Source organism: Brachionichthys hirsutus, chromosome 4 (assembly GCF_040956055.1).
Source record: "Brachionichthys hirsutus isolate HB-005 chromosome 4, CSIRO-AGI_Bhir_v1, whole genome shotgun sequence".
NCBI classification, from domain to species: Eukaryota; Metazoa; Chordata; class Actinopteri; order Lophiiformes; family Brachionichthyidae; genus Brachionichthys; species Brachionichthys hirsutus.
This window is the reverse complement of record NC_090900.1, coordinates 8,218,429-8,246,082: the sequence shown is the minus strand read 5'-3', so window position 1 is coordinate 8,246,082 and position 27,654 is coordinate 8,218,429. Positions and strand designations below refer to the sequence as shown.

At 41.0% G+C, this 27,654-nt stretch overlaps 1 protein-coding gene across 1 annotated transcript; it reads right to left on the bottom strand.

Annotated features, from left to right (window-relative positions):
- On the bottom strand, positions 1-26,885 carry tmem8b (transmembrane protein 8B). The gene is made up of 14 exons (XM_068760852.1): positions 26,819-26,885; positions 22,837-23,026; positions 22,281-22,488; positions 18,893-19,026; positions 17,993-18,261; positions 15,107-15,183; positions 14,801-15,019; positions 10,236-10,332; positions 9,773-9,896; positions 7,046-7,188; positions 5,342-5,520; positions 4,897-5,043; positions 2,736-2,852; positions 1-336 (listed from the first exon to the last, which is right to left on the bottom strand). Exons 1-14 carry the CDS (start codon positions 26,883-26,885, stop codon positions 1-3), a joined length of 2,307 nt encoding a protein of 768 aa, XP_068616953.1.
- Between the last annotated feature and the right edge of the window lie 769 nt (positions 26,886-27,654).

Genomic DNA, 27,654 nt, shown 5'->3' with positions numbered 1-27,654 from the left:
TCAGCTGGTACAGATGCTGTTAATGGAGATGATGGCCGGGTCCACCAGGCCCAGCTCCTCATGCTCGTTGACACACAGCTGATAGCCACAGCCCCGCCTACGCTTTAGCGGAGTCACCTTGGAGTCGGGCTTGGCACGAGGCGGCAGGAGGAAGCCCACGCTCCCCGCGATCAGCATGTGCCAGATGCTGTGGATGTAGAAGTAGTTCTCCTCCGTCTCCACAAAGGCATAGAGGGCCACAGCAGACGTGGCAATCATGGTGCCCGGGAAGAGGAAGAACACCCACCGCTTCCAGGTGGGTGGGTAGCAGCGCCGCCGGCGGATGGTTCGCACCGTCTGACAGGCCAACAGACACATAAAGCAATGCTTTCAAATTTCCCATTTACATCTGCTCTCCGTGAGGCACAAACTGTAGATTAAATGCATGTCATAATGCATCTGATCCACGTGTCTTCATCCTTCACATGGAACTATAGCTCTCCATTATTTATGACTAGTAGATAACAGACATGAGCAAAGACAATTATTTGAACATTGATGAATTTGTAGGAAATTATTACTTAACGAAAAGACTCATGAAAGCTCAGTTAATTTCTTGTTGCAATCGTTCTGAAAGTCAATGTTGCGTCGTTCTTACACGCGTCATGAAGCAGGATGTTGAAGTCGGTGATCACACGTGGACCATTCAAACATTAAGGTCAGTGGAATTTCCTCCAGGGAGCAGCAGACAGCTTATTTGGATTGAAGGGATGCAGGTATTAGATTCCTCAGAAATCTCCAATGGCTTTTATCATCTGAAATCTGTATTCATGTCTATTACTACACCATAAAGTCCATCATAGGGATGATAAGATAATAACTGTTTAAAAATGGCCATCAGAGATTGCCCAGACACCACCTATCTTATCTATGCTTATGTTCCTTTAGGCAATGACTGCACAGGATGTTTTTGTTAAATATGCGGCCCAAAATTGAGGGAAGAACAGCACAGAAAGAAGTCAACATTTCCATTATTTTCCTTTTCACTAGCTTTTAAATAGTGTTCCATTATTGTATTCAGAATTCTTTTCATTGGTTCATAAATTTGATTGCTTGCATGATATTTTTACCAAACACATTTCCGTTTATTACACATGAATAATTACATGTATTCTGTTAGGGAACTAGCGCAGACTTCAGTATTATACTTTATACATTAAAATTAATATCTACTCATTGTGAAGCCAAGTGAAGAAAAACATGAAACCTCTTTTTCTTACAGAAATTATTCCGCATTTTTATGGTTAAGACAAAAAAAAAGAAAAGGCAGATTTTTTCCAAGCGTGCATCCGCCGGCTCATTTAATTTGTAGGATTAGCGGTATTTGGCATTGACAGATTTGAACTCCTCCCTTTATTCGCACCGCTCATGACACCCATGCAAAGCAGGAAGCTCTCTGTGCCCTCCGCTTGACTGATCTAATTTGGTTGTGTCTGGGAACATCCATAATGCCAGGCTTTGCGGAAACATGACAAGCTGAAATGAAACGGCTCTTGTAGAAAATGTGTGGCGCTCAAACTCTGAGGTGAAGCAGACCGCTGAATCGTACATACTCTGCTGAGCAACTGATAAATTATGAAGTGTCACGCAATCAAAGCATGAGCCCACGTTTTTCCTTTAAAAAAAAAACTGCATGAGCATAAGACCCAGGTGATGCTATATGGAGAAGTTAGACCTGGAAAATCAGCATCAGGCATTTCGATATTGCACAAAATCTGTGTTTTCTTCCATTCTGATTTTGTCGCAATATACTAGATATGTGCAATTTATGTTTTTCAAACAATCCATAAGCCATCTGTAATAAAATGACAAATGTGTCAAGGAAAGCAAGTGAAATGCAGTGGAAGTTGATGGTATTATGTAAACCTCCAGAAACATATTTTAATGACCCATTAGTGCAGCGTATTACTGTTCATCTCAAAGTGGAACATCTTCACCCAGTAAAATACACTCTGGCCTATATTTGGTGCCAAACTGGATGGTCAAATTAAACCGAGCTGTGCTTCATCTTTTCCAGTCTTTGTGTGATACGACAGACAGAAAGAGAACTCTCACACTTTATTCAAAGCAAAGCTTTCTCTCACACAAACTGTATTTTCAAACTCATGTCAGTGGTTTAGTGTTAAAGGGTTTCCTCCCACCAAGAACCTTGCATGGAAGACTATTATTTTTTTATCTTCTCAGTTCAGGGAGCACATTATTACCCGAAGAAGAGTCAGTGAAAGTACAAGCTTACTTATAATGGAACTACAGCCCATGACTAACACCCACAGACTGCAAACTTTTAAAGCTAATGTAAAATAGCTTCATTGGTCAGAAATCCACACGTTTCAGCCGAGCACATGTTCCAGCCCCGTGTTCAGGCACAAAGCTTCGCTGAGAGATGAAGTCCTATTACCTTTACTGGCAGGAGAGGTAATGCAGGGACAGCACTAACTAACTAATGTTACATTAACATGTTTGCACAAGCTCAAAGACACATTATGCATTAAAATTAATGATCTTTTATCCTGTCATTGTGTTTTAGGATTAAAAAACTGAAATTGCTAGATCAGCATACATTTATGAGACTCATATTCAAACCTGTCTTAATGCAGAGGCTATTATTTTCCTGCTGTATGTCATTATGGAATAAACCCTAGTTTTCTCTGCAGACAGTTGGTCTGCCGTGAAAGAAGATTAAGAGTTGCCCTTACCCATGCTACGGCCATGATGCCCAGAGCAAATAGGCTGGGTCCCAGCAGGTTCCACAGACCGTGACGGTCCAGCTGCAGAGCCATGGACAGAGACATCGCCCCCAGAAGATACAGCACCTTATGAAAGGAAACACATCAATCATTCGCAGCCGTCCATAAACACTGCTGACACCTTTACATCCGCAGTAAAGGGAGGGTGTGTGTGTGTGTGTGCTCCCCTGTGTCCTGTTACTTAAAGAGTTCTACTTTCCATTATGCAGCTGGCTCATTCACGGAGGTCTGGAGCAAAGTCGTATTTAGCTTAGTGAGGCAGACAATAACAGAACCCTATTGCTCGAAGGTACTATGTAGTCATGGTATATTATGGTATATTATTTATATTTATTATTGTACATTACAGTACTTTACTGACAATCATCCATGACACCATTTGTCCATCTGTTTATATACTGAACCCTTTTCAGGAGAATTGTGTCATTATGTTCGACATGATTAACAATTTACTGCCACAGAAAATGAACTGCTCATTAAATAAGGGGAAAAATTAAAAACTTGTGAGACAAGATGTAATAAAATATAATTAGTCTTTATTTTAAGTATTTCTAAAGGAATCCTCTTCTGCAAGTTTACCTTTTTTTAAATCCCCTGAAACTAGAAATGAAGAGGGCGCAATATATTCTGCCACCGTTTAAGACTGGACCATCGATTCTCCATTGTTCGAGTTATGCAACAGAAGCGTTTTTGGTTTACGGGAAAGGATTCTCTCAGGCAGTGACACAGTTATGAGATGTAATTTCTAGCGTTCACTCCAGGAGAGATGCTCCATTAAATAAAAATGCAGCTTTTGAAATACAGAAATGGTTGTTTGATGCCCATGCACCCTATCCTGTTGAAAATGCCTATAGTGTTTCACAAACTGCTGTAATATTATGTTGAAAATGTGCAAATATGGTATACACACACAAATGGTCTCCCTCTCGTAGATAAACACAGTTCCACTTGCCAGTCCTGACATGTGCTATTTGATTAGTCATTGCACACTGCAGCGCTCAGCAAAAATGAAAACGCTAGAGGACAGCAGATGTTGGTACCCTCTGCCTCTCTCCCACGACACCCCCCTTCTCCCTGTCTCATTTATGGACATGGACACACACACACACACACACACACATACACACACATGCACGCGCTTCGCCTGAGACTACTTCATCTTGGTTTGCAGCCAGGGAGTGACCCAGGGAGAAGGTGCACCTGTTAGTGTTTACTGTTATCGACCGCAATGTGTCAACAACCAGAGGATTTAGCGCCCTGCATGGCTGATTCCTACGCATTGATCTTTCAATTTAGAACTAGAAATTGAGGCATATACAACGCTCATTTACAGCTCCCCTCCATAGGTCCGCAGCTTAACTTCTCAGCCCTTCATTCTGTCCCCGGTTTAGAGCTTATCTCAGGATGTTGACCGCTATCACAGCGCTCAAGAGCAGCCAGGCGGCGTCGCATGGCAACGGCCAGACGTTATAGTCTTAAGATGTCTGGACCCAGATGTCTGAATCCTTGCCAGCATTGGGCAAAATAGTTCTGGGGTTGCTCTTGCAAATTACTGCTTCGTCGTTTAGAGGCACAAACGACCCAATCAGAGCGCCGGCTGTGCTCCAGGAGCCCTCGCTAATGTGCAGGTTATTACAGGGGAGTGATGTGGAGGGAAACAGTCTAACGGACAGATTACCCATGACAAGAACATCAACTTGCAATAAAACAGATCAGTGTTGGAGAGACGATTTGGTAAACTTGAGCCTTTAAACACTTTTGTTTAAGTCATTTGAATTTTTCTTTAGGATGAAGCCACAAAACGTCACACAAACCCTCAACTGCTCTACATTTTTCACTGCTGCACTGATTCAGGTCAGCGTGATGTCCCATATACGAGAAACACTTTGAGTGTGTTCATTATTGCATTTTATCAGATATTCGTTCATGTTGGCTCATGTATATCAACGAGTGGAGCAACGTTGCCGCGCGTTTATCACCCCGTATCAAGGCTACAGGCTTTATTAATGTACCAGTACAACTGATGTTCAAACAACTTTCACAGCCCTTTAGACAAACTGCAGCTCTTGGCGTTCCTTTAGGCGTAGATGGAACACTGATCGGTGCTTACCTGTTTGATGATGGACTTTAACCTGGCCATGGCAATAACAGTGACCCACACTGACATGAGTGACCCAAGAAAGTCACAGAACTGCAAGACATCATACTCCATGATGCAAAAGACCACGATGCCTGGCTGGTCACATGCATGGTAGAACTGTCAAACGAGGGGGGAGGGTTAGATTAGCCAGCAGAACTTTACCTGAAATTAGCATTTAAATACGTATTGCGACATATCATTGTTTGATAAATTTAATTTATTTCATCCATCTATCCAGAATTACTCTATGTGCATTTGGACGTTCTTAGAAATATAAAAGACCTTTCCAGTTTGACTTTTCTTTTCTGGGCAACCCAAAATCCCATTGTGTAGCTACTATGCCATGACAATAAAGGCTTTCTATTTCTATTCTATTCTAAAAGGTAATTTCTTTGTATGCATTGCAACAACTCACAGTGGAGAAGAACATGGTGAAGATGTAGACCGAAGCCTCCAGTAGGTAGTGACTTCGGATGGCGATGGCCACAGGAGGGACAAACATCAGGTTGCTGAGACACAGCAGCAGGGTGGAGAGCAGCTGGAAACTGTAGGAGTAGGCCTCTGAATTGTCTGTGCATCCCCAGCCCTCCCAGCCTAATGCATCCAAACATAGACACACAGTCAGAATGGAGCTGTGCAGTAATGTCAAACTTTTGTCTGAGTTGGTGAGAAAATAGTATGTTTGTTCATCCCTGCAGAATTGACATTCTTAAATTCAATTCAATTCTTAAAACAGGAACAAAAAAGTAGGTAAGATGAACACGTATAATACAGTATAAACACTTTGCTCTCTGAAGGATAATTAAAGCCTTATCCGGTGGACTTTCTCTATTAAACGCCGACTTTAACTCCTCCTACTCTGCCACTCGACTGGATTAGATCCTTTCTCTAAATGCTTCTCAAGTGGTGGATCAGGTAAGACCTGAGTACATGCAGAGAGGGGAGCTGAGAGCGTCTCGCAGGAGTCCTGCTCCTGAAGTCCATGAATGTGCTCTTTACTCAAGACACATTTTATGTTGTTCAGAGAACTTAAAATCTTATCTTTCAATGAGGGATGGTGGATAATTTCCTCAATCTCAATTTATGGCACTAGCTGTTGAGTCAAGGCAGTTTTATTTATGAATCACAATACAGTTATCTTATGGCCCTTCCCAAGGGGCAGGTTTGGACGGCATTCTTTATTTTACAGGGACCCAACAGTTCCCCCATGAGCGACTGACTTTACAGCCCCAGTCTTTTTCTGCGTGTCTGCTTCTGCACCTGGTCTTTGCGCGGCCCTGATACAGTATGAATTAAATATTCGAGAGCAATGTTGAATGAAGGGTTTGCAGCGTGAGATAGGCCAAGGGCAAGCACTGAACACGAGGTTCCTGCCAGGAAGCAGTCACACATATGTGGCATGACAATGGATTTACTGAGGAGAAAGCAGCGGTGATAACAGGAGATCAAAGGCAGGATTTAAAAAGCCTCAGATGACACGGCTTTGCTTAGTTTCATGAGCTAATTTCTCATTGAAAAGCAGTTTGTAATTATGAGCCTGTTTTATTGTCTTGTCAAAACGGCTCATATTAGAAAATAAATGCATGGCCGCTGTGTGAATCACTGGATGGCAGCACTTACACTTAAAGCTTTTGCGTTGCCAGCTCCCCTCTGGAGGACGACCTGCACTTGGTTTGCTAACATTTTGGTGTCACCCTGCATGTGCACTTTCCAACAAAACAGAAACTCCTGCAGCAGGGATGACCTCATTTCCTCACATAAAATTTATTATAGCTCGTAAGGAGAAATAAAGCCTTTCTCTCACATCCAATCATTATAATTCATTTTCTGTCTTTTTTAATCACTGATTAATAATTAAAGGCTTTGTTGAGCATATACATCATTAGTATGCAATGCATCCGCTGCAATCAAACAACTTCCTTTGTTTTGCTAGTTATTGTCTGGCTTCATATTTGGGCTTCATGAACATGAACGCAACTTCAAAGTAAAGTGGACGCACCGGTCACATTGACATTATGCAAATTAAAATCTATAAACAGAAGGGGGAGGGGAGCTGAAAAATACATTGACAATGACTCTAATTAATGCAGGTTTTTTAAATTATGTTTCATGATGTTACCTGCTTTGCATTCACATGCAGCGTAAAGGTAGTTGTTGGTGCGCAGCAGCTTGCACTGTCCATATGTGCCGCAGTCATTGATGCACGGAGTCAGGTACGAGCGCATATACACCTCAGCAGTGATGTTGGTGCAAGCCTCAAATCTGCAAAAGACACAGACATTCAGAATGTCGGATGGAGGAGAAATTCACAACCAGCACTGCAGCACCACCGCCATATTTAGCTGTTGTTCATTTTTAGGGTCGAATTTTGCCTTTAAATGGATTTCAAACAAATGTATTCTGCACTCTGATTGTTGTTTAACCACTACTGAAATATCACAGCAACTACTGGATGGATCGCTTTGGCGTTTGGATAAAACATTCAGGTTAATCAGAGAATGACGTCTAGAATTCACAGTGAGGTTCCGTTCTGTGGTTCTGTTTGAGGCACCACAAAAACGATTGAATATACATACATTTAATTTGCTGCACATATAACACACACTTTGGCCTGTACTCTGGCGATCCCTTCACTCTTCGTCTCCTGCCATCATCATCATCATCCACAGGATAAAAGCTCCAGTTTGTTCAACACTTATTTTTATGGCCGAGTGGGAGAAAACTAATGAGCCTCAGCTGTACTTTGTGTTCAGTGCTAATTAGAAAGGGTTGCAGATGGTAAGGTGGAAAACTTGCTAATCGCTAGCATGCGATTTTTATATTTATTGTGAGAATTTTTAGCGTGCTGAAATTCACACTTTACTCAAAACCTATACATGCAGACTCACAGAGCTGCTACTGTTGCTTTATACTCTTAAGAGATGCGAGACTATTTAACTCCAGCAGGTTTGTGCAATCTCCAAATCCATAAAGCAATTACAGAGGTAGCGTTCTACAAATTACTTGTGTGCTCTATAAACCAACAAAGGAGGCAGAATTCTACGGTGATAGTTTAACTTCCATTTTCTCAATTAGTTTCTCCGCATTCAACCTACACTATAATAAAACTAACTTAGTCTCTTATTCTCACATCTTCCTTTTTGCTCTTCCAGAAAACACAATGTTTTTTTTTTACCCAAACCATCATAGGTGGTGTTTTAATTACAGGTTGTTACACAACCATAACTGCATGTAAACTGATATTTAATTTACGTATGTCTCTACTCCTGCACTTTAAGATGTCATGTTATACAATTAGTCAAGAAAGAAAAAGGCAAGAAGGCAAGATATGCCTTTCTTTGCCTTTTCCAAGAACCATTTCTTAATTCACACAACTGCCCCATTCTTCATTTCTAAATCTATATCAGTCATCATAATTGCATTTTTGATTTATTACATTCAATCGTTTCTTCTCTTACGAGACCAGATTGATTTAGAGTGAGAGAAAGTGTGGAAATCTAAGATATAGTTATGTGACTGTTCTCCCCCCGCTCTCTCTGCAGTGCCTTCATGTGAGGATGAAACCGCGTCCCACACCATCTGTTATTATTTGCTATTCAAATTCAATTGAAAGTCCCGAGTGGTGGTACAAAAATCTGCTTGATTTCATTCTGTTCATATTTTCATGTTATTAAAAGTTCGGTAAAACATCTTAATATGCTGAAAAACGTTAGAAGAACATTTTGTCGGACGAGTTAATGGAAACACTTTCTGAACTTACTCTTTAACACAATGATTTCTAACAACCCTAACAGAATGATTACCGTATACATACGGAGAGAGCAGCAGAGTTGGCAAGATATGTGAAGGGGAGATAAGCAGGGTGCTGTTTAATAAAAAGCAACAAGTTTTGTTGGGGGGTGCTTTATCATCAGATTAGTATGCGAGATGTAGGAAGACCAGAGTTTCTGCCTCATCTGGTACGAGCGATGATGGTTGGAACAAAATGACGGCGTATAGTTTTACTCTTCCTGAGTCTGGCTAACACAAAACGAGACTTTGATTCCTTATGTTTTAGAAACATTACAGCAGACAGGAAAACACATGTGCTTCTTATATTGTTTAGCTATTTGGCTTTAAAGGAATTTAGATATCATTACAGGAACCCTGCAAATAGCCTACATCATGGTGGATTTCTGAGATGCAGTTATGTGTCACATTTCATTGAAGGAATAGTTTATAATACATTAACATTTCTGAATATATTCAAACGTGGGTGGAAAATCTGCTTTTATTCTAACCCTTTTATATGCTAGGTGTGACCCAGATGTACCAATTGTGAAGCCAGTCCCACATAAATCTGGAGGGTGACAGAGAGGAGAAGATATGATGAAAGGGGGGAGGCAGCGGCCATTGAAAAACACTGAGTTTAACTACAGTACCAAGTTTTTAATTTGGTAAATAAAGTACAGTATTGATTGTTAGAGACGTTAGTGACTTCCTACAAATGTTCACAATATGAGCAATTGGGACAAAAAGAAACGATTATGAGACTGTCAAAAATCCAGTCTCAGTGAATTTCTGACTTTATACGGATACTTCAAATCATGTCATTTAGGTGATGTTTTTATTGTAAGGTAAAAGTATGGCATTTTAGGAAAGGTCTGTTTGTTGTTGAGAGTAATGAGAGAAGACAGAGGTGTTATGGTGGTACCTTTTAAATCTCATAAATCAGGTCAAGAGAGCAAAAAAAGTGTCTGTCTTTCCCTCCAAAGACATAAAAACTATTCCACCAATGAAGCAGAGTGTGAGCGTATAGGATTGACAAACATCTGTAGAAGTACAGAAGCAGTATTTTGTGTCTTACCCATGTTCGGTGGCGCAGAGCGAGCGGAGACTGAGGTACCAGGTGCCTGTTAGTGGGTAGGGGATCCTCAGTTTTGTGACATTAGCTGAGGCATTCACAGAAAGGAAAAAGCCGGCCACAGATTCTGCAGCACAGAAAAACAATGAAGCAGAGAGAGCCTTTACAATGAACGGGCAGCACTCCCAGAGGGAAGAGCAAATCATTTGTGTCGCAGTGTCATTAATTGGATTGCTAAAATAATTTAGCACCCGTTCTAAGAGTAAAATGTCTCCAAAGTGTTGATTTAAGTTTATGCAAATAGAAAATTGTGTACTGACAGATTTTCAGAGTTATAAAAGCTGAAGAAGTGAGGTAGGGGGGGAAACAAACATTAAGTATGTGTCATATTCCTTTGGAACAATAAACTGTTTATGTCTAAGAATTACAAAGCATGTGCTATTTCTCAAAGTAAAATCAGTCTTACCTGATTCACATTTCAGTGATGAGTTTTCCCGTAAGAAAAGAGGCATCCCATGGTTCAGACAGCCAAACACTGTGACATCAGCTCCTTTCAGCGTAGACTTCAGGAGGAAACGCAAGCAAACATCATTAATCTGTGCAACCATCAACCATCTGCTGCCATCACTCCGCTGAATTACTTTGTTCATGATTACCCCAGGTCTCGTTTTTTTCCTCTGCCGTGAAACGCAAACTTTAAAACTAACAAATCAAGTGAAACTGCTCTGCCTCTGTCTGCCCCAGAAACATAAATGAAGATGTTGACAGATTATCTCCTAAAAACATCAATCGGCCATTAGCGCATGCATTTAAGTCACTGGAGGATTGTTCAAGCATCGGGGACTGCCTAGGCTTAAACTAACTGGCTTGTTCTGCAGAGAAGTGAAAGTAAACCGCTGCAGCCCAATTTAGCAAAGCAGCAAAAGAACAACAGGAGCACAAACACCCCCAATAAGCACCTGCCTGTGTCCATAAAGCACCTGCATGCAGTCTGGCATCAATTTGACACTTCATCAGCTTCAAAAAATTGAATCCAATTTATTCACAGTGTCTCTGTTATTGGTAATGAAGAGGATGTGTAGCCAAGCAAAAGAAATGCTTCTGTGAAAAAGTGTCAAAGTTACTAACCTGTCAGTCAAAGACAGTGAGCATCATTCTTTGCCACAGAAAAACTCAACAGAAAAAGATACAGCAATTTACATACATTTGCTTTGTGTCTGCAGGGAAATGTGCTCGGTGATAGGGATGACTTTCGGCAATTATTTCCTGAATAAATAAGATTTCTATCAAGCCCCCAGCCCAGAGTGAGCATAATGTAAATGCAGGGAGTTCTTGATTAATGCAATGACTCAACAAACTCTTGTCAGGTGCTGTGATTTCAAGCTTCCTAAACTCACCATCTGGCCTGTAGTCTCTGGGTAGTAAGACTCAATCAAGCCCACTGGCATTTCAAGGTAGACCCCCCCCCCCCCCTCCCTCCCTCCTTTAATGTGTCCTGACTCTGCCCAGCAGCTTGAAGATGAAGTGGGTGAGAAACCCTGATGAATGGATTAGCAGATGTTCCGACCAGACACAAAGACGCCGGCGGGTCAGCCGCCTCAAAAAAAAAAAAAAAGCGACTCAAATTTAATAAATAAGTAAAACCAGACATGCTCTTAGTGAAACTAGCAGCATGTCAAGCAGTCAGCGCCCCATCAATTTGGCCCAGATCACACTGCCATTAGAGGGATCACAATGCATTTTTCATTCAAACTTGAGGTGAAGGGTTTTTCCCCCTCTGGCAACATCCCGCTTTTGACAATGACATTTGAAACCCCTCGCAAACTGTTTTAAACCTTGACTTGGACGTGTTGGACAATATAGATGTCAACTACTGTTCAACCAATGACAATGAGTTTTATTTTAAATCGTAAAGGACAATTTCTAAAAACTTTAATAGAATAATTAATAGTTGTTTATTATATATAATAATATATATAATGTGCAGTACAGCTCATGCACATGTACATTTTATCACAATCTGGCCATGCAAAGAGACAAACGCATGGACACTGGCATCTCTTTGTGATGGATGTGTGTGTGACTGAAAAGGAGGGGAGAAGACAGGAGGAAATAAGTTCCCTCTGAGTTGTCTCCGCGCTTCCTGGCACAGACAAAGGTCTCTTACATCAGGCGACACCTCTTTAAGGACTTCAGAGATTTTTTTTTTTTTTTTGCTCAGTGCACTTGACCTGTCTGACAACGATTTGAAAGCTGAGCCAAAAGACAAAAGAAAAAGCATTGCGGTTCAAAATGCTGTGACATTTTTTTAAAATCCTTGGCACACAGAATAGCTTATGTGGTGACATCACTGTATCTTATGACATTCCTATGTCTTTAGATATTAAGGGGAAGCAAGGAGAATGAATAACACATCATGGTGTTTTTTTTATTTAGATCCATGATGAAATCACCCACAATGACTTCAACAAGCATCTCTATGTGGCTGTGCTGGAGAACAATGAAGAAGTGGAGTGATGGGCAGCCACACGGGACCCCAAGACAAACCCCTATAGACTGAGTTCCTGCCGAAGGCCACAGCACCTTGAATGAGCTTCTGATCAAGTGTGTTGTTGACATTCACTGCTAGAAATGTACTAATTATTGTACTTTTTACACCTTTCCTTTAAATCACATTATGTCATGATGCTTTTTTGTTCTGTGAGCATTATGTTAAAAACAAAACTGGTGCTGCAGTGAAATCAGGATTTTAGCGTGTCTTACACAGATTGAAGCCCGCGGATTTGTGCTTTTAGTTTGAAAGGGTTTCTCATCAGTGAAGATTCACCAGGGTGCCACCAATAACAACCCCACAACATCTTAGATATGGATTACAAATTGGACTAATCCAGCATTAGAATCTAAAATCCTATTATTTAACATATTTAAGTAGTCCCGCCACATTTTGAAAGTCCAACATGTTTAAGCAGAAATGAAGATGTTCTCAAGGTGCAGATTATTTAGTGATGCTTCATTCAGTGTGTGTGTGTGTGCATGCGTGCGTGCTGGATGACTCAATCAGTTGACCAGCGCTACCTTCAATAAATCATATTTCCCCCTCAAGCCTTTTCCAGGCACCACTGCTATCCCGTATCCGGCGATTCGTAAAAGAATTTCAATCACTACTAAAAATGCCTTTGTCTGGGTATTATGATTTATTTATGTCCAAATATTTCTGTGCTTTTTATGTCTCATTTAAAATTTATATCTGGAATTTTGTTTGGGGATTTATTTGAAAGCAGTTACTTGTAAAACATTTTGTTACACACCTACATTAATCACATTTAATACTGCTATTTCAGAGCCTGTCCTATTGTGCAGCTGTTAGTTATAATCATGGAGCTCGAATGGTGGAGTCATAATTCAACCAGGAGCTCCATCTTCCAACGGTACAATGCTCAAGGTCACTGGCTAAATAAACTACTGTTACAAAACAATATTTTCACTTTCACCATAAAAGCATCACCGATAGAAAAAACACTTGTCATATATAGTCATATATAAAACATCACAAGATACAAGGTTTAAAATGGATTCATCTACACATCTGATCTGTCTAAAGAAAACTTCTAAGTATTGACTGAACTGGCGAACGGTCAGTTTTGGTGTCAGAGGAAACAAAAACCATCTGAATTAATTTCACACTCATGCAAAGCAGACAAACACATTCAGCCTTTGTCTCCTAAAGCCCAGCAAATCCACCAGAGTCCCCCACCAGTGGAAGGTGACTACAGTCTATGCTGTGACAGGCGAGTGACACATCAGTAGGGTGAGGGGGGGTGTCAGAATAATACAGCACAACTGTTTTTCTGTGGAACACATTTTGCATCTCATTTTGCACCAGGTTTCATGACAGCCTCCTGTCTCTGTGACATCCTAATATTCCTTCACATTAAAATCTAACAACTATTCACACCTAGGTCTATATTTGGGTATGCGGCAGGGAGGCTCTCCTGATTGGATGGTGAGACGTAAATACGAGGAGGGCTGAGGGTGCCTTTAAACCACGAGATGTTTCTGTGCATCGATAGTGACTGATCCACTTTGTTTGAAACATCTAACAGGAATTTAATCAATGAACCATAAAACATCATTTTAGTCACTTATGATCATTTCCTTAAAATCTGGCTTTTTGATATTTGCTTTGATTTCATGTGGAAATGTAAGATGTGTTCAGCGTCACTTATGATAAAGTCTGGATGCAGGGAGATTCTGCACGGTAACTTAAACCTGCCATCTCAGGTTGTGTTTGCTTCTCTTTTAGATGCTTGATTAATTGATTATTGGTCTTCACATGTCCGTCACAAGTTCCCAAAGCCAAACTAGACATTGAATGGACATGTGTTGCCTTGTGACTCAATGTACGAATTACAAAAAGGAGAAACATCTTGACGTGTTGGAAATGTGAGCAGAAGCTGCTTGAAACTTTTTGGTTCAGTTTATTCCCTAATTTATTCCAGTTCTATTTCCATGTTATACAACATGAATAAGCATTGATTGCAATTAGGTTATTTATTGAAACTTTTACACTGCTGTGACTAATGGCTGAGCCGCAGCAGTGGAAGTGATGCATGCAGTCATCAACATGCTTTTATGTTGAATCTGTATTTTTCTAAGAGAAGAAAACCGTTTTTTTCTTGGACTCATTGATAGTTTGCTCACAAGCAAGGCTCAAAATGTAACACTGTGAATATATTTATGAAAACAAACTGGGAAGAAAAATGAGGCCCATTCAAACTGCCATTTCATCTTTGGAAAAGTTTGTCCTGAAAGCATAAAATTGCATTTTCCATGTTATTTCAAAATGCATTTCGCAATTATCTCTGATACATTTTTGCACTTGCAGTTATATTTATTTTGTATTTTAATACATCCCTAGTTGTCATTCAGTTGTGGTAATTTTATGTAAATATTTTACTACATTTAGTGATAATGTCTTCATGACGGATGCGCCGTTCACCAAGTAGGAATGATGTCATCAGAGCGACTCACCATGTTGAGCTTCAGCTCCATGTTGAGGACGCCTCCGCTGTCTAAAACAGGCATCAGGTTGATGGCGAACACGGCGGCTCTGTCCGGTGGAATTGATATGTTTGGCCCAAAGAAGATGTAGAAATGCACGGAGAAGGTGTCCAGCTCATTGCGCAGAGTCGGACGAATGGGCCAGCACTTGTTGGTGGCAGCCGTGGGCGGCAGGTAAACAACGCCGTCCTCGGAGTTGTGGAGGAGATTGCTGTTCTGGGACAGGCCAGGCAGGATAGCCATTGACAACGTCTCAGACAGAGAGAAGCCTATGGCCGTTCCAAAAGACTGAGGCATGTTCATGGAGGAGCTGGGCTGGGCTTGGTCCTTTGACAAATTAGACTTGGAGCAATCTAGTAAGATGAGGGAGATATAAATTACATTCATCACTTCAGACAGAATTCTGCATGAACTGGACAGTTTGGTGAAATTGTTCCTGGCTTGTTACAGATTTATTTTGTAATGCAACGTCTTAAATGCAACGTCTTAAATGCAACGTCTTAAATTCAATCAATATCAATGAATGAACAACGAACAACCAGTTTCCAGCAACTCGCCAACACGCAGGTTCCCACACTGCTAGTTGGTTAAACTTATGTTATTGTTCATGCTATTGTTGGTCCGACATCTTTTTGCAAACGTTTAAAATGATTCCATCGGGCCGGCTTCCACAAACAGCAAGGTCGCGTTCTGTACGCCGCTTTTTAATGAGACAAAGATTCACTGTAATTCAAAACCGTATGTTTTCCCTCAACACAAAAACTACTCACGGCAAAATGGTCACTGATGGCAACCGGCAAAGCACCATCAAATTCTGCCCATCCCTGAGGGGAAAGGATTTCAAAGGCTTTGTCTTTAGCTTAGCCTTGTTTGCCTTGTGTTGTCTCTGGAAGGCTTTGAAGTGTTCTGATGGCAGGCAGCTGAAGCACTCGTAAAAATACCGAAATACCAAACGCTGCTGTGTCCAGGCAAATTTGCCTTCGGTAGGAACATGAAAAATCTGCGTAAATCAGTGAAGACTCACATGTACAGCCAATATTTTGTAATTGTATGTGCAGCTGGGTGGAAGTGGAAGTGGAAGCACTGCGAGAGCAACATCACACATCCTGCTAATTGATTTACTTTGGCTGATGCAAAGTGAAACTTAACTTCTGATTCAATAGCAACATAAAACAGTGGCGTGGAAGATAGTCAATACTTCGATGATAAATGAACTATGAATAAATAAATGAAATCGAATAAGGAACTACATTTCCGAGACACGATAAACAGTAGCCAGTAAAAGAGAGAAAGAATTAAAAGGGTGAGAGCTCCAGACGGTGGCTGAACCTGAGGTGCTGTTCAATTTAAATCCAGTAAAGGTCAAGTAAGATCTGCCTGGCATGCTAGGGGAGATTCACAGTGTGAATAATTAGTGTCTGCATCACCATGGTAACAAAGTGCATAGTATAGCGTCCAACGGCGAGAGGGGATTGCTACAGGGGAGGTAACTTCCCAAAGAAGCATCCCTGCAGAGGGAGGAAGAAAGAATATCTTGGCTCTGCACTCCTTCGAAACAGCAGGTAGCATTCGTATGATATAGCCAACCTCTCGCAAATTTTGTCCAAAGCGCCGCAGTTTGGACTCCACCCTATTCTTGTACAAGCCTCTTAATGGTCTGTGTCTGACCTGTCTTACCATCAAGAGACACATTTCTACCCTACACACTTCAAAAGACACTTGAAGATGTCTTCATGTGCAAAATGAAGGCCAATGCACTGTGTCTACTTTTGCCCAATGCATGATTTATCAAGTTAAGAAAGGTTTGAAAACCTTCACATTCGAGAGGAACGTTAAAAAAGCACCATGCATTAAGATAAAGTTGCTAGGGAACTCCCACGCTGGAAACATAATCATGCACTAACATAGTGCTGAGAATTCTACAGGACAGAGACAATCATCAGAACATCGTCCAAGGAGAATAGTCCAGTTCACAGTTCAACAAACGGCTTCTAAAAGCTGAGCTGCTGGCAGAGACAGAGCCACGAATGCAGCCGGCCTACCGCAGACTGATACAAGGACCGCCTGCTGTCTTTCATGAATACACCAAGGAAATAATCCTGAAAACACAGGAATGCATCAGCACAAAAAAAAAGAAGCAAAAGAGAAATGCATTTATTTCCAAACACCCCTGTCAAATGTTAAGATGCAGCGTGAATCTGGCCCACGGATGATTGAGAATGCACAAGAGGCTGCCAGAGAGCTGAATGGAAGATCTGAGGTAGAAATACTAGGGTGCAGAACGACTCCAGAAAACCTTATTATGGCTCTGGGCTGGAAATTCAAAGGAAACTACTGGACAGATACAGACGGGCTCTCATGTTCTGTGAGATGTTCTCTCTGATTTGGGAGTTCAGTGGTTCCTCATTTGATAGGAAGTCATCCAGTGGTCCTCAAGTTATTGGTTATCATGCTTATTCTGTTTGAAGGGATAGTTAGATAGTTGGGATCCAGGATGTAGATGTCTCAGTCCCACACAAAAAAAAACCCTGTGGAGTACGAGGAAGTCAACTCTGAAATTACAAATCCAAAAATAATACTTTTTTGACAAACATAAACTAAGTGCGCAGAAGTGTGTCCATGAACGAACATCAAAAATGTACCTTCTGCAGATTGATGTGTATCGTGTGTGAGTCTTGTGAGATTTCATTGATACACTGTGCAGTCTGTGTGTTTTTTGCGAGTCTGAGACGAGGAACCATCCCAACCTTGAAACATCAATATCTATATTTACATATTTATATTTACATGTTATGAAAGCACCAAAGTGAGAGAAAATGTCATTCACTAAATGATAATTACCTTTAAACATCAAATACGATCAAATAATTGTGTTTAATTTGCAGAAATTTTTAAATATTCTGGCTATATTATTTTATAATATGACAAAAAAATATGTAACTAAAATATTTGCACAAGAAATACAAAACCACCTGTTATATACTCCGATGGCATTACCTATATAATAAATCTAGAATAAAAACAGAATACATACTGCTTCATTGTTTTGGGAAGAAAAATGAAATTGAGGCATCCATGATTGTTGATCTCAAGAAGCCAGAAAAAAGATTGACTTGACTAAAAACTAATGAATCCTATTTTGCCTGTAAATTACAAGCTCACCTGTGACCTGCACCCCGATCCGGAAGTAGACATTGCAGTTGGTGAGATATCTCTCCACCAGGATGTAGTACCATTGTTCCCAGGCAGGAACAACAGCGTTTAATTCACAAGGGTTCCACTCCCTGCAGTCGAGGGCACTTGAGTTATGCACGGGCGGCGCTCTCGCTCTTATCTTCAGCACCACAGGACAACTATCGCTGCTCTTGTTCTTGGTGCTGCAGTTTACCAGCTGAACCTTCACCTTCGAGACGAAATTGGGGATGAAGACTCTGCACAAGTCCACATGAAAACAGAAACACACACACACACACAGAGAGAGAGTTTTAGGTGTTAACAGCAGGCAAATATATGGAATATATCATGCAGTAAAAAGTGTCTGACGGTTCATGTTTAAACAGCTCAGATAATTCTAAACAATGGAATGCCTCTGATGTTATAGGGTACGTAAAGTTAAAATATGCACACTATAAAGAATACATTCAACAAGTAAATGTAGATTTAAAACTGTATTTAAATAACTGACATTTAAAATTTATCTCATCATTTTGTTCATGCAGAGCTCAAACAATTCCGGATTTTTAGGCACATTAAAGAGCCAATGATGAAATGATCCGTTTATCTTAAACGCACATAACTAAAGTAACTTTTATAGCGATGGGAGCTAACAAAGGTGCTCATACTCTAAGAACACGCTTGAACATTTTTTTTTTTAAATGAGCTTCTAGAGACGATGCCAGGAAAATCACAACTTAAGAGACAGGCTGAGAAGGTGGACTGTGCAAAAAAATAGGGGGGGAGGGGGGGAGAGACATGCTTCCCTGTGGAAATGCATAATCAAGGATGCTTCAAAGACAAATGATTCTGACATCAAGGTTTGGGAAGCTCAGCTTGAAGACTTACTTATAAAGTGCAGATCGGTTATGGATGGGGATCATCTGGTCGATGAAGTATCCCGGATAAAGCATTGAAATCCCAATTAGCCTCTGGACGATGAGCTGAGGTTGGAACAGATACTGGCATTCTTCAGAGAGACCCTACAAAGATGAAACAGCTGCGGTTTAGAGCTCGTCAATATTTCTTTAAAGCTGGTAGGCAGGAGATTAGATGTCATTCAGACAGACTGAAGAACCCTAATGGCCTGTGTGCACAATCTGTCACCCTAAAGTCCCTCTGCCTTCGCTCCTTGTGCTACACAGTGTAACATGAACCGAGGACTTCATTCATGTTGTTCTGAAACATTAATGTTTGACGTGTGAGCCGAGTTAAGCAGACGGAATGACTTTGAGCCAGGAGACTGTTTCTGCACATGATCTGCTGTGAAATGTGCTTTTAAAATCACCAAGGCCTTTTCACACCTGATTCAAGAGGACAGGTGTGAATGCCAAATGAGGTACTTCATTCCTGTCCAGTGAGTAGCACCTCCAGCTCGAGTCACCATGGCATGTGGTATTAGTTCAGGCCCTGAGAGGTGACCCTTTGATTTATTACAGCCTGCCAGACCCACCTGCATGCATATCTAGTAGAGCAAGTGAGTTTTAATTAAGGAGAAATTAATTTCTGAAGCCCTTCTTCTTATACTGCAAATGCCACCTTAATTCATTGTAATGAGTTTTAACTATTTTTATACCAAGAAAGGTGCAGTCATTCATTTATTGTCTCCAAACTTTCAGTCTTAGCAGGACGTTAAATCAATTAGGCCACAGAGCACAAACCCCCTGATTGAAACCTTAACAAATGGCAAGATTTTAGCTCCTCCAGTCAGAAAGAACCACGGAGCAAATGCAATTTTAGGAAAGACTCTGGGGTATGCCTGAGTTTCCAGTTTATTAGATACACCTGAACAATCTAATGCAATTCATCACAACAGTGCTGCAATAGATGCTACATTTTAGAGCATTTATTTTCAGCTTTGTGAACTTTATCGCCACTTTTGAGTCTGCGGATTGAGGTTTTGTGTTCTCATATTTCATTATACTGTGTGATTTTTTTTTTTTTATTATTCCTGTTAATACATATTGATGAAATTGATAGAAACATCTCACAATATGATTTTAAGGCTCACACAGAGTAAATTCCCAGTTCATGAAAGCTACCAATATGTTAGATTATACATAAATGAAAAGGTTTTTTTTTACAGTTAATACAAAAAAATAATAATAAAAAATTGCTTCAGTGATTGGTTTTATCAAACCAAAATAAACCTCTCCTGAATTGTGATTAGTAATTATAACAAGTGTTAGATCGCTCCCTTTATTTTATACCAGCCGTCGCTCACATGCTGCTGCAGATGCAAATAGTTACCCAGAAACGAGATTAAATGGTTGCCCTACATTGCCCGACATTAAAAACAAACATTTGGCAGTACAAAGTTGCTTGGTGTGTAAACACTGATATCATTCGCCACTCTTATATTTCACAGTATCCTCATTCATACTTCGCTTTGTCTGACACACTACACCAACATCAGGGTATGATGCACCTGCTTTTGATAAGAAATGAAAAGAGGAAGAATTTGCATTATATCCAGTGTTTCCTTTTGTGTTCACAATACTATAAGAACATATAAATCAAAATGAAAAAAACAAGCAAGAGAAGATAGAGAAAGAGAGAATCATCACTGTCCAATCACACTGTTTAAAGAGAAGCATTTAGTTGAGTGTATTATATTTAAGAAGATGCAGTTTATCACCACCTCTGTGCCTTTGGCTGCTGAACGAAAGAAAGCTTTTACCCTGGGTGTGCAATATTTATTTGAAATAGCTTTAAAAAAATGCAACGTGTATCTCCACAATGCTTCCACTTGTGTTTCCCTTCTGATCTGAAAGCATCACATCTTGGTTGCTGGAAAATTGCTTGAGAAAGCAGAAGCTGAAAAGCCTAGATTATTTCCATATATATATATACGGTGTGTCATTGGCGGCTGGTCATAGTCTGGCCTTTGCAGCTTCTATTCCCACTTTCCCCCCAAGCGAAGTAATTCTTTTGTTGCAATGTTCATAGTGACTTTTGATATTTTTGATTGATTTGCATTTCAAGTACAACCTTTTTTGACCAACAAAGGAAGCACCATTGAACACCATGCCGGGCCCAGATAAATGAGAATGAAATGGAAATCAGCAGGCATTTATGAGGCCGAATATAGCATACAATAAGATGAAGAAAACCTCTTTGACACTGTTAAGCCTATTTAATATAAATAGAACCCAATAAATAACATAGTTTTAAATTGAATTCTATTTTTACCATGAATGAGAATCAGGTTAGATGCGAAGGAATATCGCATCTAAGCAACAAAAATATAACAAAAGAGTAGAAATATAGCGAAGGTTTGGCTTTGCTGCTCACAGCTAACGTTCAATAAGAGTTTCTTCCTATATTCACATGGAGATCCCATAACTTTTCATCTAACATTCACAGCAGATCAAATTTTCAACTCAATAAATCTATCAGAAAATTGGACAAAAAATTTGCAACAATCGTTCCTGCACAATTTAATTCTAACAATCCTCTAATTAGATTTTTTTTTACACATTGTATACAACTTTGTTTTTTTGTTTTTTTTGGGGGGGGGGGGGGTGGGGGGTAGGTTGGAGCCAGACGTAACCATATATGGAAGAGGGGGAGAGGCTGGGGAGAATGCTCTGATTGGATCTGTTTGCAAACCTGGCAACATGTGGTAACATGATGTATAAAAGCTGCTTTATCATGTATTTATTCTAAATGAGAAAATAGAAAATGAAGCACCAATCTACACTGATGAAGTCTTGAAACGGCCGATTAAGGCCATCGGTTAATTGGGAAACAGTTTATTGATGTAATAAAGGGGGTGAAATGTATAATCGTTTACTCTTAAGCTCACAATCAGATGAGTGTAAATGGCCATGAGAAAAGATGCGGTTTTGATGCACATTGGGGTCATTTTTTATTTTTTTTTGAAAGTGAACGTTCAGTTTATGGTTTATGGCGAAGTGTAAAACTGACACCAGTTTTATCTGCCAATGCCATTAGCGTGCTCTCACAAGAAACGAAGAACGTTGCAGCTTACCTGCAAACACCTGCATGTTAGCATTAGCACTGTGATGTGCTGATGTTACCAATTAGCTGATAGCACCATTATAACTATACAAGCCCTCACAGAGCTGCCAGCAAGGCTTGTAAACCTTTTTGTATTGTTGAAAGGCCAGTCAGGTGGTTAATGTTTTAAAGCGAACACGCGCTCTCCCCAGGAGACATCTTTGTCCCGCAATTACAACTCACAGATGATACTATGATGAATGTTCAGGCTCACCTTGACTGAGATCTTGCCTTCATCCTTGGGCAAATGCGCAGCGAGGAACCAGTCTCCAGGGAGCGGGCTGCTCACATTGAAAGCTCCGGTCGTGCGGTTTGGAAGAGTCCAGGTAAGAGTCACAGCAAAGGATCCTGGGACGACTGTGTCCCGAGGGAAGCGGGTGTGCAGGGGATTGATTACCGGAGGAGCCCCAGACCGGAAGTATCTATGGATAACACAGTTTTCACAGAAGCATTTTGCCAAATTATGAAATTAACATGAATACACCAATCATAACATCACCTTGGCACAGACACATGAGAATGTGCGTATCTGATGACGCACTGCTTATAAATATGAGGAAACACTGACCAAAGAAAATGAACATTAACTGAAAGGCAGGTCTTTTATTTGTCAAGGCTACCTTTTAATAATTGGATTTGTTTTAATCAGCAGCAGAACCTTTTTCCTTAAAGGTTGCGGTTGTAAGATGCTGACTCCTGTGAATCCTCCACATAAGGAGCTTCAACAAAAATACAAGCAACTTCAGAAAGAGAGAATGTCATTGCCTTACACGGTCACGTTCCGGTTTGGGCAGCTGTCTCCAAAGGTTCCCCCTTGTTCCTTGAAGGTGATGAGGTTCCATACGGCCATCATGGTGTCATCAGGCACATTGAAGTGGAACAGCTCCACACTCGCGAAGGAGTTGAACGCATTCAGCTTTCGAGGTGTGCGAGTGAAGTACTCGGTCGCAAAAAGGCAATCTGCAGGGAATACAAAAATTATAAGACATCCCCGAACACGAAAATGTAAGACTCATCAGCCAGACAGGGAGTTTACAGCCATGATGTGGGCTGTCAGGGTCTGAATCAGCGTTCCTCCCCATATGTCGGCTTCTCAGTTCAGCGAAAACGTTCACAAGGACAATGCTTTTCTAATGTATAGCAATGCAGTGTAATAATAAGCAATCATCTTCAAAAAGTCAGAGGAACAGTGGATGCATCCGCCGGAAACCATTCGTATGTTTTTTTAGGCCAATTCATTTTGAGATGTTGAGATATGTAAGTGAAATTCATGATTCATGACAACCCACTTCAGGTACAGAGCGATCTCAGCGTGGAACAGCAGGCGTGATGGACATGCTGCTCCCTGTGGTTAACACATATCTGGTGATTACAAAGGCAACGCAGAGAAGCAGAGGAGCATTTTCCAGCGTGTCCACATTGTTATTCCCGAAAACAAAACGGAGGCATAAGCCGCATATCTGACTCGACACCATGATGACAAACTTCTCCTTGAGCCTGGAAAACTATTTGTGGAGGGCTAGATCACCTAAAGATGTGATCACAGGCTGCATCTCAGGAATATGTATTGGATGCAGGCATGTCATGCAACCTGGATAACATCCAATCCATGGATTAAATCCATTGTGTCTAAAAGCCGCAGAACAAGTGACAGGTGTAATCTCCTATATTACCTACAAGAGCCTCACTGGGATCCCAGCGGGTAAGACAAATGTGTGGATAATTGTGTGTCAGTCATCCGACTGCGATGCTCGAACGTATTACAGAATTGAGATAAGTGTGAGAATGAATTTTAACATATGTAGATAAAGCATGAGAGTCATATTTCAAAGGAACACTATTAAGGTATCCTTAGTTACCGCTGGAGATGGATATTTTTCAGTTGCAATACATTCCCTTTGTGTGCATGCACATCAACCATCTGCATTCAGAAGGCCTGTGGTGATGGTTTTTTTCTTGTTTTGAGAGGAGAGGGCACAGGGGGCAATTTATCTCACTGTCAATTTGTACGGAAATAGCAAGTCAACAGCAATAAGCAGCACTAAAACAGCTTGGGCTCACTTCATTTAAGAGTCATAGTGCGACATTAAGTAAGAGGATTCTACTCGTGCTTTCCTTTGTAAGCTGCATGTTTCGCTGTTGCTTCCATGTTTTGCCTTGATCTTAATGATGATGAGACCCTGATGCATTGAAAGGTGCTGATCCGTGAACGCATAAAGGAACAGTATCTTGTGAATCTGCGGCACACTCCAAAGTGAGAAAAGGGGGGGGGGGGGGGGGTGACCCTGCTCCCTAAATGCTATTACCAGCCGTCAAAGCTTGCGCTGGCGCTCATCTCTGGAAGCAACCATGAATACCGAAGGTGCGGAAAAGGAGGCATTCTTGCAGCTGAAGTCTAATCCTGTAGAAAGCTTCCAGCCTTAATTTCACTCTCATCCCAACCTCCACTATCTGCATGACAGTCTGAACCTTCTTTACATTTAGGTCTTTCCCTTACATTATATAAATACCTATAACTGGTCACATGTGACGGACTATAACGCAATGGGGGATGGGACACTAGCGCCGCTGGAGTCTGCAGTGCTCTGCTTATTTCAGCTTACAAAGAAGCATGCTGGGTTTCTTCCAGCTGCAGATCAAAGACAATACAACATTGGACAGCTGTTTGAAAGAAACACTTTTTCCACGAATAAATATATGGCTGGTTCCAGTTAGGGTGAATTGCTTCTCGCCACCTCCTTCAGACAGAAGAACGTCAAGATTTGCATGAGCAATCAGATGTTCTAAATCAGCGGCTCTAAGGCTTGGGAGATGATTCAAATTCAAGTTTTAGTTCTTCGGCAAACAAACATGATTAAAATATTTCAGGAAGGGAGATCACCCCCTCGTCAAAGACTTGCTCGCTGTAGAGAGTGCAGTGTTCCGAATACAGGTGTGTGCACGCGTCTACTTTAACTTTAATTTTAAAATCGATGGATTAAAATGGATGTCATGTCAAATTTTTTGTAATGCTTAAAATACATTATATGAAATTACTATATTGCCTGACTGAAACCCCCATGCCAAGCTAATTTCAGAGAATTAGGATAATGAACTTGCATATTATATATACATTTTCAATCCCCCACTGAATAAGAGAAAAAAATAAAATAATAATGTCGAAAAATAACTACAGCATTCTTAGTCCCAGTCCACACGCCACACACTGCGACTAGTCTTGGTGTAAAAGTATAAACATGGCAAGATTGCTTAATCTGATTTGTTTATTCTGCCTGCTAACTGAATACATTTGATTTGGAAGAGAAAGGCAGCAGCATGCTCACAGACTTTCTTTCAGCGCCGCTCTGAATTTAGTAATCTTCTCAATGAACGCCTCCAAAACTCGGTTTTACTTGGTTAGAAGCTTAATACAGACATAAGCCGGCTTTTTGTCACCTCAGTTAGAGATTTATCCTCGAACGTTAGGCAGGATGCTGGTTGAATGCCACATTTTGGAATATCAAAGGTAAAGGCGGCTTTAACATTTCCTACATGTTCAAAATCTTGTAATATCTTTTATGAACAAAACAATAGAGCCATATGACAATGAAAATACATTTTAATCTAAAACTCTGAAGCAAAAAGGAACAAATACAACACCATGACAACAGCGGACCACCTTCCAACCTCAAAGATGTGGTCACATGAGAAATCTTGAACGATCAATGCAACATTTAATTGCCTGTCAATCAAGTGTGAATAAACTATAAACCTTACAATAGACGTCAATAATTTATTTCAAATATTTATTTTCTGAATGGAACCTAATTTCCAGGCAACCTTTCCCTTTGATCCTCCTCACGCTGCAGAAATTACCTTTGCAGAAAGAGTAGAAAAGGAAAATGTATTTGAGTGACTTCAAAGAAGTTGCAAGGAACATTTCCCTGAATTGATTGAATGAGACATGAACAAATCTATCAAGTGATTTTAATATCCCGAGCCGAACCAGCGCTGCATACGCTGGAGCTATGGATTCATCATTGTCCCACCATTGGGATTTTCCTTTCATGCCTCTTTGTTAAAGCAGCAAAGACAGTCGAAGTGATTGTCCACCAGCAGGACAAAAACCCAACTCGTACCTGACTGCAGAGGATCTTCTAAAAGCTGAGATCAATCTACACAAAAAAGGGAAATATATTTGACTTTTTTGGCCACATTTTAGGTGATTTAAAATATTGAACTCCAACATTCATTCCCACAGTTAAATCTGCTCGTTTTCAATTAGGCTGAATCAGAAACAGCCAGATTTAACTCCGGAATTACCTTATTGTCCGACGAATGTGGCGTTGCACTATACGCCAGCCTGTCTTAACTTGCTGTGCCTTTCTTTAACAAATCAAAACAACGACAAACAAACAAACACAGAGACAGACAGACACCTAAAGGCAACAGCAGCAACAAAAAGATCCAGCGTGATGCGCTTTATCTTGGCCACAAGGCATCGTAGCGCGCACTCCCCATTTGTCAATGTGTTGCGTGCCATAATGATCAGCAACCGTCTCCATGCGCCACCCCGACTGAAGCCAGAGTGTTCACGGGAACGGTTTCAGACGGTGGCCGAGAGTTAAGACAAAATACAAAATACAAAATACAAAAAAAAAAGCTGCAGCTGTGGATGTTCGGGAAAGCTGAACGCTGTTCTCGGGGAGGATTTCAGCACCACCGACAAAAGGGACAGCTCCTCTGAACCAACGCCGAACAGAAGCCACTCACCTCCGAGAGCGCAGAGAGAGCTCCAGAGCAGCAGCAGGAGCCGCGGAGGGCGCCGCAGCTGCCTCATCGTTCCGAGACAAACACACAGTGGAGGGCTGTAGCCCGGCTGCAGCTCCGAGTCGCTGCGCTGCTCTACATTTTTTTTTTTTTTTTTTTTTTTCAGATTTTTGCCAACGACCAGCTGTTTGTGCATGACGTAATTCCGACGAGGCTGGGACAGCGCCTCCCCTTTTGGCTTTGATTTGACAAGCTCAATATGTCGTCTAATTTTCATTGGACCTCCGGCCCTGTCAGTCCGAGGGACGGGCGCTCACGTAGATTGCAGCACAAGGCTCGTCATTGCTATTCCCGGGCCGCCACACACACACACACACACACACACACACACACACACACACAGCTGCCCCGGCCGGAGGCTGCTCACCCCGGACCCGGGTCGGAAAGTTGAGAGGAAGTGGAAGCGACCCGTTCTAATGGTTGCGCTTCCCCGGATGAGGGACTAGTAGTTTGGTCGGCTTCTCCTGCATTGCTTGTTTCATTTGAAACGGATTATTTGGGTGGAATCATTTAGACTTCCCTTTTGAGTAAATTCATTTTGCATTCGGTTTGCTCAAATAAACATAGACATAAACATTACCATGGCATTTGACCAAGGTAATAGCATTCATGAACTTAACCAGCATTAATAAGATGATAATGCTGGTTCTGATAGAAAGGTGCTAGAATGCAGAGTGCATTAATGTGTATTGCTGCTGGGGCTGCATGACCACAGATCAGTCAGAGTACCCATGCTGACCCCTGTCCGCCATCAAAAGCACCCTTGCATGTGCTTTAGA

Coding starts and splice junctions, on each gene's coding strand:
- tmem8b (XM_068760852.1), bottom strand. CDS start 26,885: ATGAGGCAGCTGCGGCGCCCTCCGCGGCTCCTGCTGCTGCTCTGGAGC. Junction 23,027..26,818: donor CTCTCTCTGCGCTCTCGGAG/GTGAGTGGCTTC, acceptor TATTCCCTGCAG/ATTGCCTTTTTGCGACCGAG. Junction 5,044..5,341: donor TCACCATGTTCTTCTCCACT/GTGAGTTGTTGC, acceptor CTCGTTTGACAG/TTCTACCATGCATGTGACCA.